Source organism: Schistosoma mansoni, chromosome 1 (assembly GCF_000237925.1).
Source record: "Schistosoma mansoni strain Puerto Rico chromosome 1, complete genome".
In the NCBI taxonomy this organism is placed as follows: Eukaryota; Metazoa; Platyhelminthes; class Trematoda; order Strigeidida; family Schistosomatidae; genus Schistosoma; species Schistosoma mansoni.
The window spans coordinates 44,482,685-44,494,885 of NC_031495.1; the positions used below are offsets into that span (position 1 = coordinate 44,482,685).

At 30.8% G+C, this 12,201-nt stretch overlaps 1 protein-coding gene across 1 annotated transcript in view; it reads right to left on the reverse strand.

The window, feature by feature from the left end:
• The window catches only part of Smp_176390 (putative cadherin), a gene marked incomplete at its 5' end in the record, with an annotated part of 60,782 nt that extends 56,400 nt beyond the window's left edge, over positions 1–4,382 (reverse strand). Inside the window, 4 exons of the mRNA XM_018794548.1 lie at positions 438–747; positions 940–1,405; positions 1,487–2,065; positions 2,435–4,382. Of these exons, the coding sequence (XP_018648950.1) occupies positions 438–747; positions 940–1,405; positions 1,487–2,065; positions 2,435–4,382 (3,303 nt within the window). The remainder of the gene's footprint in view (positions 1–437; positions 748–939; positions 1,406–1,486; positions 2,066–2,434) is intronic.
• Between the last annotated feature and the right edge of the window lie 7,819 nt (positions 4,383–12,201).

The window sequence follows — 12,201 nt, forward strand, 5'->3', positions numbered from 1 at the left end:
TCCTGCCTCGCGAGATTCGTACTCAGGATCTATCGATCTCGCGCACGAACGCTTAACCTCTAGACCACTGAGTCGGCATCCAACGGTGTTAGTGTCTGACTTCAACCGATTCACGAAATTGGGCGACACACCCACCATTGTCTTCAGTGATTGGTTGAAGTTGGACATTAACACCGTTGGATGCCGACTCAGTGGTCTATCAGTTAAGTGCTCTGGCGCGAGACTGGTAGGTCGTGGGTTCGAATCTCGCGATGCGAGATCGTGTATGAGCACTGCTGAGGAGACCCACAATAGGACGAAACGGCCGTCCAGTACTTCCAGGTTTTCCGTGGTGGTCTAACTTCAATTGACTCATGATTTCAACAATGAAAAATTTAATATTTATTCAATACAGCATTATATTCAATTTATCATTATATACAAAATTATTTACTTACGGGAATTGTTGAACAGCATGTTATCATACCTTCTGAAAGTAAATTGATTGGATAATTTAATTTCTTTTCATTTATTGAATTCATAGTATTCATTGATTTAAGTCCAGTATTATTAGGATCTATTGTTAAAAAATGTGTTGCACATGGCAATGAATATAGTTGATCATGTTGTTGATTTAATGGTGTTTCTTGTTCATAATGAAAATGATGAAAAATATCATTTTCTGAATATTTCAATTGTGGACTTGTTGGTTGTACAGTAATTAATGAACAGCAAGTTGGTGTTTCACAGGCATCGCTAGTAGAAAAACTACTTTTATTATTATGATGATTTCCAATATTATTATGATTATTATTATCATCACTATCAGTCATATGGTGTTTAGGACATATTGAAATCAGATCACAGGGTAAAAGGTATGAATTTTCAGAATCAATAGGGGCATTAATTTCTCCAACTTGTTTATTTTCTTGTGGTAAATGTTGAGGTTTCTCAGAATACACTGAAGTATAATGAATTTTATTTAATGCTACATAGTTATTATCACTACTTATATTTGTTAGTTTATTTCTATGAAATAAACCTGTGGAAAATTTATTTTTAAATGTATTCTTTTCAAATTCATTCTTATGCCTGACTGATGCATACAAGTTTGGAGATTTTATACAAGCTACAACAGCTTGATTATTAGTTTTATTGATATCATAATTATGACTACTAATTACATTATCATTAGAATTACTTACAGTTTCAGTAGTGGTTGTTAGCTGTTTGCATGGACTGTCAGCTTTCATATTACACGATGCATCATTACTATTTTTGTAGCTGGATAAACTACTACAACTACCGTGATAATTAGTTTTATTATGAGCTTGATTAATTGTGCCATCAGTGTCAGTATGATGACACAGTATTTTGCGTTTGAAGTTTGAATTTGTTTGAGGGGGTTTTACAGTTTTATTGTTTTCTTGTTTAATATTTTTATTTAATAACCTGAATTTAGTAGTGTTATTTGTATTTTGATTATTATTATTACTAACAGTGTTACTTGTACAGTTAGATTTTGCAATTTTCCTATGTGCTCTTTTAAAACGTCTCTTAGTACGGGCCCATAAGATTGCAGCTGTCAATGTGCAAATAATGGTAATGGCGAAAATAGCCAACAGCAAAGAAATCACAATATTACTGATATTCATATCAATAGGTAGACGTACCGCATCCGATTTTGATGTATCAAAAAAATCTGAAGACCATAGAGAATTTGTTGAATTATAAAAATTTGAATATAATAAATCCATATCATTTGCTGAATCAGCTGGCCACACATTATGTACACTAGGTGGCATGATTGGATCAATAACTTTAACATAAAACCAAGTGGTTGTTTGTAATGATGGGTTACCATTATCAATCAACTGTGCACAAAGATGATAAATTCCACGTCTAGCATCTGACTCAATTAACTCAGGAGTTGATAATTTCTGATAATCAATAAAACGTGCACGAAACTCCCCAGAAAATTCATCTAAATGAAAATATTTTGAACCATTACAACTAGTATTTTGTTGATATGTAATACGTCCATTTTCACCAGCATCTAAATCATTCGCTTGTATTTGAAATGCCACTCTACTATAAATATACTTTCTTGACATTTTATTATTAATATTTTGTTTTAAATATGTGTTATTCAATAGTTTATAATTTAAAATTTTATCATGTTTATTTGTTAACTGATAAAATGATAAACTATCCCAATCGATTAACTTTATTGGTTGATAAATTAATGTTTCACCTAATTTTGGTTTTTCAATTATTGGAATGTTATCATTGATATCAAGTATATGTATTGTTAATGTTGTAGTGCTTGTTATTGGATTTGGTAGACCACGATCAATTGCATAAACAGGTAAATATATTGTTGAACATTCTTCACGATCAATCGACTGTGTCGATAATAAATGGCCATTATCAGTTAATTTAAAATAATGAATACCTTCATTTAAAAGATTACATTTATTCTGCATTGAGTGTTTCTCATCTGTTTTAGTTAATGAGAATGAATTAATCAGAGTGATATGTGCTATTTGACCACCAGGTCCAGTATCAGGATCAGTAAATTTTAATAAACCTAAATCTGTACCAGCCGGTGAATGTTCAGTTATACTTAAAGTGTCTGAACTAATCAGTTTTGGTCCATTGTCATTAACATCTAATATTTGCACAATAACTGTAGCCACAGAACTTAAACGTATACCATCTGCTGGTCTAGGATTATCTTCTGCTAATACCTTAAAACGTAGTAAGTCATTTTGTTCATAGTCTAACTGTTTAATTAGAAATATACTACCAGTTTGACTATCAATTTTAAAGTACTGCAGAGCATTAACAGTAGGTATCTCTATATTATGATCTATTTCCATTAGACTATATGTTACTCGTCCATTTTCTCCACTATCTGCATCTTCAGCTGTTACAATTAATAATAATTGATTAACTGGCTCAGCTTCACTTAATAAAATTTTATAATGACCTATTTTTGGAGCAAATGTAGATGATTTGAATTTTGGCGGATTATCATTTACATCACCTATAGAAATTGTAAGATTAAATTGTCTCATTTGTTTAGGACTAGCTTCATCCAGACATGTTATTGTATAGTATAATCTTGGGGTTAATTCATGATCAATTGTTGCATTTGTAATGACTGTTATCATTGTTTTGTCATCAGATATAGACATTTTTAATGGGACTTGCATATTTGAATGATCTGAATGACATGTGACCATGTCACGTGATACTTCATCTTTATCACGGATCATAAGACGTAGTGCAAGTTGACCAGGTTCACTATTCTCCCTAATTGTATTATTCAATTGTATAATTAATTGTGGTGGATTATCATTGATATCCTGTAAATAAATCGTTAACTGGGCTGTTGAAGACAGCGGTGGATCACCGGTATCACAGGCAATGAATAATAAGTCTATTTGTCTTTCTTGAAATGTTTCATAATCTAAAACATTACGTAAATATAATTCACCAGTAGTGGAATGAAATAAAAATTTCTCCATAACAGATGATGGAGTATTTGGATTTGTCAATGATAAAGTATACTTTATAAGACCATTATCATCTGAATCCATATCAGTAGCCTGTACCTTGTAAATTGGTTCATCAAACATAGTGTTTTCTGGTAAAGTTATAGAATCTCTAGATTTTTTAAATACAGGTATATTATCATTTACATCTGTGATATGTACAAGTACAAGCATTCGACCAGTTCTAGATGGATGACCACCATCAACTGCTTCGATGGTTAATTTGAATATTCGTTGACTTACATTATCATAATCAAGAAAAACACCTGGTTTAATTAAAAGACCTAATTTCTCAATACTTAAATTACTATAAATTTGGAATGTTGATATGACAGGTAAACTACCATGAATACGATATTGTACAACACCATTTGGTGCAGAATCGATATCAGTAGCTAATGGTAATCCATATATTGTTTTATGCATGTTTTGAATATCTAAATCACTATATTTAAGCCGATTATCTTCCGGTATCCATAGTGAAAATGTCTGTTGTGTAAAATGAGGTGAATTGTCATTAGCATCATGTATTTGTAAATTTACATGTACTGTAATCGATTCAGTGATTGGATGAAAAAATAAAACATCTACTGTTAAATTACAAACAATTAAATGACAACAATTTAATGGTCCACATAAGTGATCTTGATTATCACGATCAATTAAAGTTTGTGTATAAAAATCACCATTATCTGTTACACGAAATAATTGTAATAAAAATCCACTGGAATCAACTAATGTAGTACTAACTGAGGAATTGAGTATATTGTGAAATGGAAAATTTGGAATATTTTTTGGAATGTTGCCAATATAATGACCTTGAGGTAATTCGTCTGGAAGCATAAAATCTACAGTATATACATTTAATGTTGACCTGCCCTTACGTAACAATGATATTGATGATAATGATGACGATGAAGATGATGACGTATCAAATGATTCGGAACGTAATAAATGTATTCCATAATTAATAAAATTTGTTTTAACGCATAACATAAATGAGAATAATATGAACAATTTCGTCTGTAATGTGAGTATTATAATACAACAATGTAAAGACAGCATGACATAATCAATAAAGCCATTAGAACTGAAGATCTTTTATATCCATAATGTACAATCCAAAATATGAATAATTTTAGTCCATGAATTATTGGAAAGAACAGTAAAAACGTGTCTAAATCACTGTGTGAAATAGAAACGAAAAAATAAAGTTATTAAAATAATTTTTACGTTTGACTATTTCCACTAAATGAGTTTTATTTCATATTTAATTGCCAAAAAATACAATTTACTAAAAAAGCATTATAAAATACTTGTTAATTATTTGAGGAAAAAGAGGAAGGCCAAAAAACACATTACGCCAGGAAATAGAAGCAGACATGAAAAGGATGAATAACAACTGGAAAGAACTGGAAAGGAATGCCTAGGACAGGGTTGTATGGAGAACGCTGGTGAGCGGCCTATGCTCCTCTAGGAGGGGTATCAGGCGTAAGTAATTGTTTGAGATGAAGAATTGTATGTTATTTAATTCTATACATAAAATGACTTTTATAAATGACTTAAATATATTTATATTACAGTATGACATAAAGTTCGCTTCTACACCGTTGGTTAATCTAAGCGTCTACATAGACAAGGGTCAAACTGTATTTTTCAGAACTATGTATGAGATAGGTTTGTTTCCAGGTTTCATTGAACATATAAAATCGTGTATCTAAATATATTGGGTGACCTCATGAACTGCTCAGTATGTAGCAGGGAATATCATGTTATTTATTTCATATTACTGAACGTTTATTGTCCACTGAGTTATACCTCAAGCACTAACCTTAGTGACTATGTATCGCGGTGCATTTTCTTACCTGTTTGAATATTTGGAGCCGATTGAAACCTATTTCATCTGGATTTTAACTCAGAGACATATTAAAGAGAAGTAAATGCATTATGATAGATGTGCTAACTAGTAAAATACGTTTATCCATGTATATGTTCGTATTTTCTCTATATAAACTTTATTATATGTTTTTATGTTACACTATTCAATCAACCATCTGTACTCATCATTTTATGTTGGCTTAAATAAATTTTTGTAATGTTCTAATACCATTTAAATAGCCAAACACGAGTGAATAAAGTAAATAGATTAGTTTTCATATTTATAGTCATTCTAGTTTAATGCTTATCAATATAGTTGAAGTATAATAGATCAAACAATGTTAATCTTATTTTATACAGGAAAACATATTTGTAGTACATTTCATATAAATAAGTGTATAAAGCTATTTTACTGTAACATATTGTTATATACATGACATTTAGGAATTAAACAAAAAGGTACATTTTTTTAATAGAATAGTTTAATGTTAGTAATTTGGATTGGTAATTTATTTTATATTACCGTAAAACAGGTTTTGAACGATTAATTATAACGAATAACATTTCCCGAATACATTAATATAATCATACAAACAGTCAAAATTACGCTGTATCATCTATAATATAAAGCACTGTTTACTGTATAAATACTTCCATGTGACTATCTGTAAAGTTCGGTATACCTATAGGACAAGTTATTTATGAATCAATAAGGTTTGAGATCTGTTCACTTAATTCAGACAGAAGGTATGAAACAATGCATTTAAGAACCACTACACAGAGACTGATATATATATATATATATATGGTAGGTCCTGGGTCTGAATGTCGCGAGGCGGGATCGTGGATGCGCACTGCTGAAGAGTCCCATTCAGTGCTTCCAAGTTTTCCATGGTGGTCTAGCTTCAATTGATTTCTTCTCCCTAAAAATTCAACAGTCATTTAAATCCCAGGAATAATTTACTAAATTGGTTTGTTTGGGAGTATTATAGGAAATATCAGATATCATTGCGTGAAATTTCAGTAAGGAGTATTTTGTTAGCAAATTATGGATCATCATTATATTGTTTGGTTAACATTGTTGATTGTTCAATGAAAGAAAACATTAGAATCATTATTCAATAGCTGAAATCATCTTTAGACTATATTTTACTTTTTAATGTATTATCTTTATCAGATCTATCCTTTAAAATATCTAGGTTAAAGTTTTGATCATTACTTTTACTTGAATTCATGAGTCAATTAAAGCTAGACCACCATGGAAAACCTGGATGCACTAGACGGCAGTTTCGTCCTAGTTTAATTATAAGAAAAATATGTATATTGTTGGACATTTTGTCAGTTATTATTGTAATGAGTAAATACTTAGGTGGGAATAACCAATTTATTGTTTTGTGCGAATTTACAGAATCAATCATTAAATACTTCATTTTCACATCTTCCATCAATTGTCTTGTAGCTGTAAATAATTCCCCAAAATCAATAGCTCATTAAGTGCTCGACATTGGATGCTGACCACGTTGTTTAAGTGGACTTGTTTAACTGAAGGCTTTCGGTCATGCATCCGTATCAGATCACGTTTCAACTCGGCGTGGGACACAGCTCCTACGTTTCAATAGTTAGCTAAGAACGAACGCCCCTCGATATATTGGTAACGTATCAAATATATCTTTCCTACCTCTTCTCGTCTGACTTCTGATTTCTATCGGACGTAAGAAGGTTTCGAATATAGAAGGTACTACTGGCCGCTAGTTGTAAAACTAGAATACCAGTCGTATCCTCAGTCTCTTAAAAAACTTCATCGGTCCTTTATTTCATTATTATTACAATTACTCTATGTTTACATTTCTGGTTTCTTCAATTAGATTACAACTTTCTTCTACCAGACATTCCACTTCTGATTGATGTAACATAAAACTTATGTCTGTTGACATTAGTAGCATACATCAAAGCATGTATTAATTAAACAGTATGAATGTATTGCAATTTGGATATTGATTTGTGAATAGAAAAATAATGATTAAATTTGACAGTCGAATATAACAATCGGTAAATAAAATGAACTTTAAACATGGCTACTACCTGAATCTCATAAATTTAACTGATACATCGGTTACCTAAGTGTCCTTGGCTTAAAATGTGTAAAGCTTTCTTCGAACTGTAACTAACATCTGTACATAAATAATACTATAGATGTAGGCATAAATATATATGAATTACAATGAACAATTGTTTACTGTGTGATATATTATCGCAATACATTTTGAACAATCTGATCATACATATACTTGTTAAAAACGTTTTTATAAAAAAATAAAAGGTCAACTAGACTGCAAATAGAGGGTAAGAGTAGACAAGGATAGGATCAAATGACCCGATAAGAGTGGAGGATAAACATCCATCATCCTCTATTGCCAAATATATAATCGAAACAGGTCATAAGATTGATCTTAACTCGGCACTTATGGTGTTGTATGAAAGTGTAAAAGGGTGTATACCAAGGTCTATTGAAGCCTTAACCATACGAAAATCCAAACCCCCTTTGTGTATTCCAAAACAGTATGTTCTAACTTTAAACCTACCCTGGTAATATTAGCTTATTATCTAGAGTGATTAGGTTTCAAATTGTTTTCACATTATTATTATTACTATGATTATTATCCTTGTCTACTCTTACCCCCCATTTCCAGTCTAGTTGACCATTTATTTTTATATATAAATGTTCTTAACAAGTACATGTGTGATCAGATTGTTCGAAATGTATTGCGTTTATATATCACTTAGTTTTGATAATCTTCGTCTTCTTATTACACTATCGAAATTTATCCAAAAAGGACTAACTGCTTTAAACTGTTTATTAAATATTTACTTCATATAATAAGTAGTTTATTCTAAATTCTTTATTTATTTTAATTTTATAATGATTCTATTTATTCATTTTTATACGAAAAATAATTTTTTTTTGAAATTTGAAAAAACTATTTTTAATTCATTGTTCAATAAGCCACACTCACTATTGATCCATTTTTTGTCACTGAAAAAGTTCTGGCTTATCTCATTTAGGATTTTACGACATTTTGATTAGTTTTTTTTATTTTAAAACTTATTTAAGGGGGAACATTTTCTCTCTTTTTTTTTCTTGTTTTAGAGAATATTTAGTTTAACCAATAACCTTTTATTAGAATTGAGTGGTTAACTAATGTGCCATTTAATTCCATATATTGAATATACATAGATTGATAGATAAGCATATACCACAAATTCTGTATGTTGTAAACACATACGAATAATTATATTGACTTAAATGTAGAAATTTGCCTTTCTGTTTTTTTGGTTTTTTTTTAATTTACTCGAAAATCCACCATTGAATAAAAGAATGAGCATTTTATCAAAGTGTTAAATCAATTTGTTATTCAGGAAGATAAGGAAAACTGGAAGTTAATCGAAGAACATTAGAAAAACCCTGAATAAAAAATCTTTAAAAAAAAGCAAATAGTAAGATTATTTCATACAATTAGATAACATCTAATTATAAGAAGTCATTCTTCTTAAAGACTGAATTCAGTAATGATATATCTAGCAATGTTCTATGTAATCAACTGTTTAGGGCTGTAAAAAAACAATAAAGTAAGTTGTTATTAGACATTTTTTCACCGTTCATAAGTTGTTGCTCAAACATGGAATAAAAAATGTGTTTTCCTTAGGTCAATGTTTATTCACTGGTTCAGTTGTTGCTTTTGAAATAGGTACATCAGGTTTAGTTTCAGGGAAAATAGTCAACATGTAAACGAGTATGTCAGATGGTGTAAAACAAGTAGATGCCTTCCTCTGCTTTATTACTTTTGATAAATGAATTCCAAGTGACAAAAAAAAACTAAAAATCATAGAATGATTTATTTTATACCCTCCTATTTTCTTGACGGAGTTCTGACTTGTTCCATGTATAGAAAAGACGTGATAATAATTTGAGTCAGCAACCATAAGTATTATGTTCAGCAGATGTTTGTAGCATCTGTTCTAACTTGAAGAACAGAAAAAAACTAAAATACCCGACAAATTCTTCCATCTTCTTTGTATATATTTCCTCTATCTATTTGTGTCTCTTCCTCATTTGTATGTATTAAGTGATTTTAATGGTCATTAATTCAGTGAGTCTGTTTTTCAAATTAATGACTTTCTTAATTTAAAATACTCGTTCATTTTATTGTACTGTTTTCCTTGTTTCTCTCAATACTACTACTCCACCTATCTTAACCTTTACTTCATAGGAACGATAATAGTTGAGTAATTTATATCATCTTCTCATTGGCTCACTAATTACATTGATCAAAAGGGTTCATTTCAAATACTTCTGTGTGACTATAAATTGAAGGAAAAATTGGTGAGGATCCAACTGAGAATAGTATTGTTCGCTTGCATGTTTTGTTCTACTTAAGTTGCCTAGCATTGTTCAAACACTCATTATTAACTAATCGTGTTAGTTGTTCCTGAATGATGATTGATAGGATTTTAGTTACTAACTTGAATGGTTCGATGATCCAGTACTCTGGTTGGTGTTCAGTGGTTGGAGGCATTCACTGGTGTGTACTGAACTTAAGCTGTGTGATATTTGGCACCCACAAGTAATATAAATACAACAAATTATGATGCAAATACTAAAAAGCATTATAAAAATGAATTCAGTTAAAAAAATCAATTTTATGTTTAGCCCAACTGAACAAACCTTAAGCCAAAACTATTAGCAGATATCAATCCATAATGATGAAATTAGGGTCATTATTACGGTTTTTTGTCACAAAACACACTACGGTGCTGGCAAAATTTATAGGCTAACAAATTTTCAGAAGGTGAAAACGTCACTATGACCTGTGACCGACTACAAAAACTCACGCGTATGTATTCTTGGATAAGCTTGATCAGCATCATTGAAGCCTTTGACGAGGTAGTAAAATATATATAAGAAATTTGAATGAAATGAAAATAGGAATAATGTAACCCAAATAAATGTAATGAAATATTAACACTGTCATGTTTACTCTTCAATTCACTAGTATACCTAACAAAAGATTGTTTAATATGTTGTATGAATACCTATAATTTCATAAAGATTTAAATTTATGTTGCCTATTAGATCCCTATAAGTTTAACTAAAGCTTAAATTTACGTTTATGTTTATAGAATAGAATCCCGTTTCTCCTGCTATCATGAAATCAATGATTTTACAAAATGTCTGTTATTATTTATAGATGACATTTTTGTTTCAGTGATGGGAAAATGATTTAATTAGTTTTTTGAATAGGGAATCAGATATCATAAGTTTTACCAAAGAGACTGAGTTTATTGACCACAAACTGACTCTTTTTGGTCGTTTAGTTGAAGGTAGACAAAATAATAATAAGACTATTATCCTCCAAAGGCCAACACATGACCAGAAATGTATAGACTGCAGTTTGATACATGATAAATCAACGAAACTAAAAACACCTATATCTGTTAAACACAGCGAAGCATGCTGTTACAAAAAGAGAAAATAAAGAAACTTCATTTCATGGACTTTGAAGCAATTTCATGTTTATCTGATCATTAATGTGGATGGAATTCCATTAATAAAGTTGCTATATTACTACCAGCCTAAGTGATTCAACGTTTCGCGTACTATGTTTTGGTGTTATTTAGTTGGAGGCTGTCGATAGAATTTCATTAGGAGTAGTAAATATATAGGCATAGGATTCGTAACTGGTCAGAGATGAAGCGATGTAGATAGTTGTGTGTCATCATAAGTCCAATCATGGTGTGATAGATGCTACATGTGCTGATAGATGTAAATAGTATGTAGCACTAATCGGTTATCTCCACCAAAACTTCGGTCACCATGACAGTCTGAGTAGCTCATTATTTACGTTGCATAACGTGAAGCCAGGTTACTTCGCTCCGAATTTCAGCAGGGAGACCAATGTCCCTTTTGCTGGGAGTGCATCATGCCGATGAGTGTCAACCAGCACGAAACCTGGATCCAGAGTTTCATGCAATCTGCTACTATCAATCTACTGGATAAACAAGTTAAAGAGAATTATTGTGAGGAAGTTTCGTCCTCCGAACTTCATGATTTATTTATGTAGCCATGATTGTTTTTCTGAGTAACAATACGAGCACAAATTTTAGGTAAATGTTATGTATACAGTTATAAAAAATAATGAGGTTAGAGATTTTGCAAGGAAACATAATTAGGAGTTATGATTGAGTGAATCACAATATTTTGATAAAACAGTGTGCTAATATTACGGAGTCTCATGGTTGAGGGAACCATCTGAAAAAATAGTATGGATTCTAGATATATGATTTGAAGGAAATTTTCGAACAATCGATACAGTTAATTCTGTATTGGTGAAAGTCGGGGATTCTATTCCAAATGAGAAACAAAATATAACGTTAACGGAATTAAATGTAATAAGTCTAATGGTCTATATGTTAGCAAGTTATCAAGATAGATCAGCATGATGACTAAGGAACATGAGTTTGAAATGTGTACTCAAGTCCTCAATTCATTACGGTAAGCTTGATAAAGCACATTAGCAATAAGAATCTAGTCAATGTCAACGGAATACCAAACATTTTGTCACATTTCAAAAATGAAAAATGTCTAGACCTCTACAAATCTTAACTTCAAAAAAAGGAATGAAGTTAGAGTAATTATGCCACGTCAGTTATCCATTACTAAGGGAACACAAGATTTCTTAATCCTTCATCATTTCGTACCTTCAAAAGTGTCGTAAATAGTTTGTTT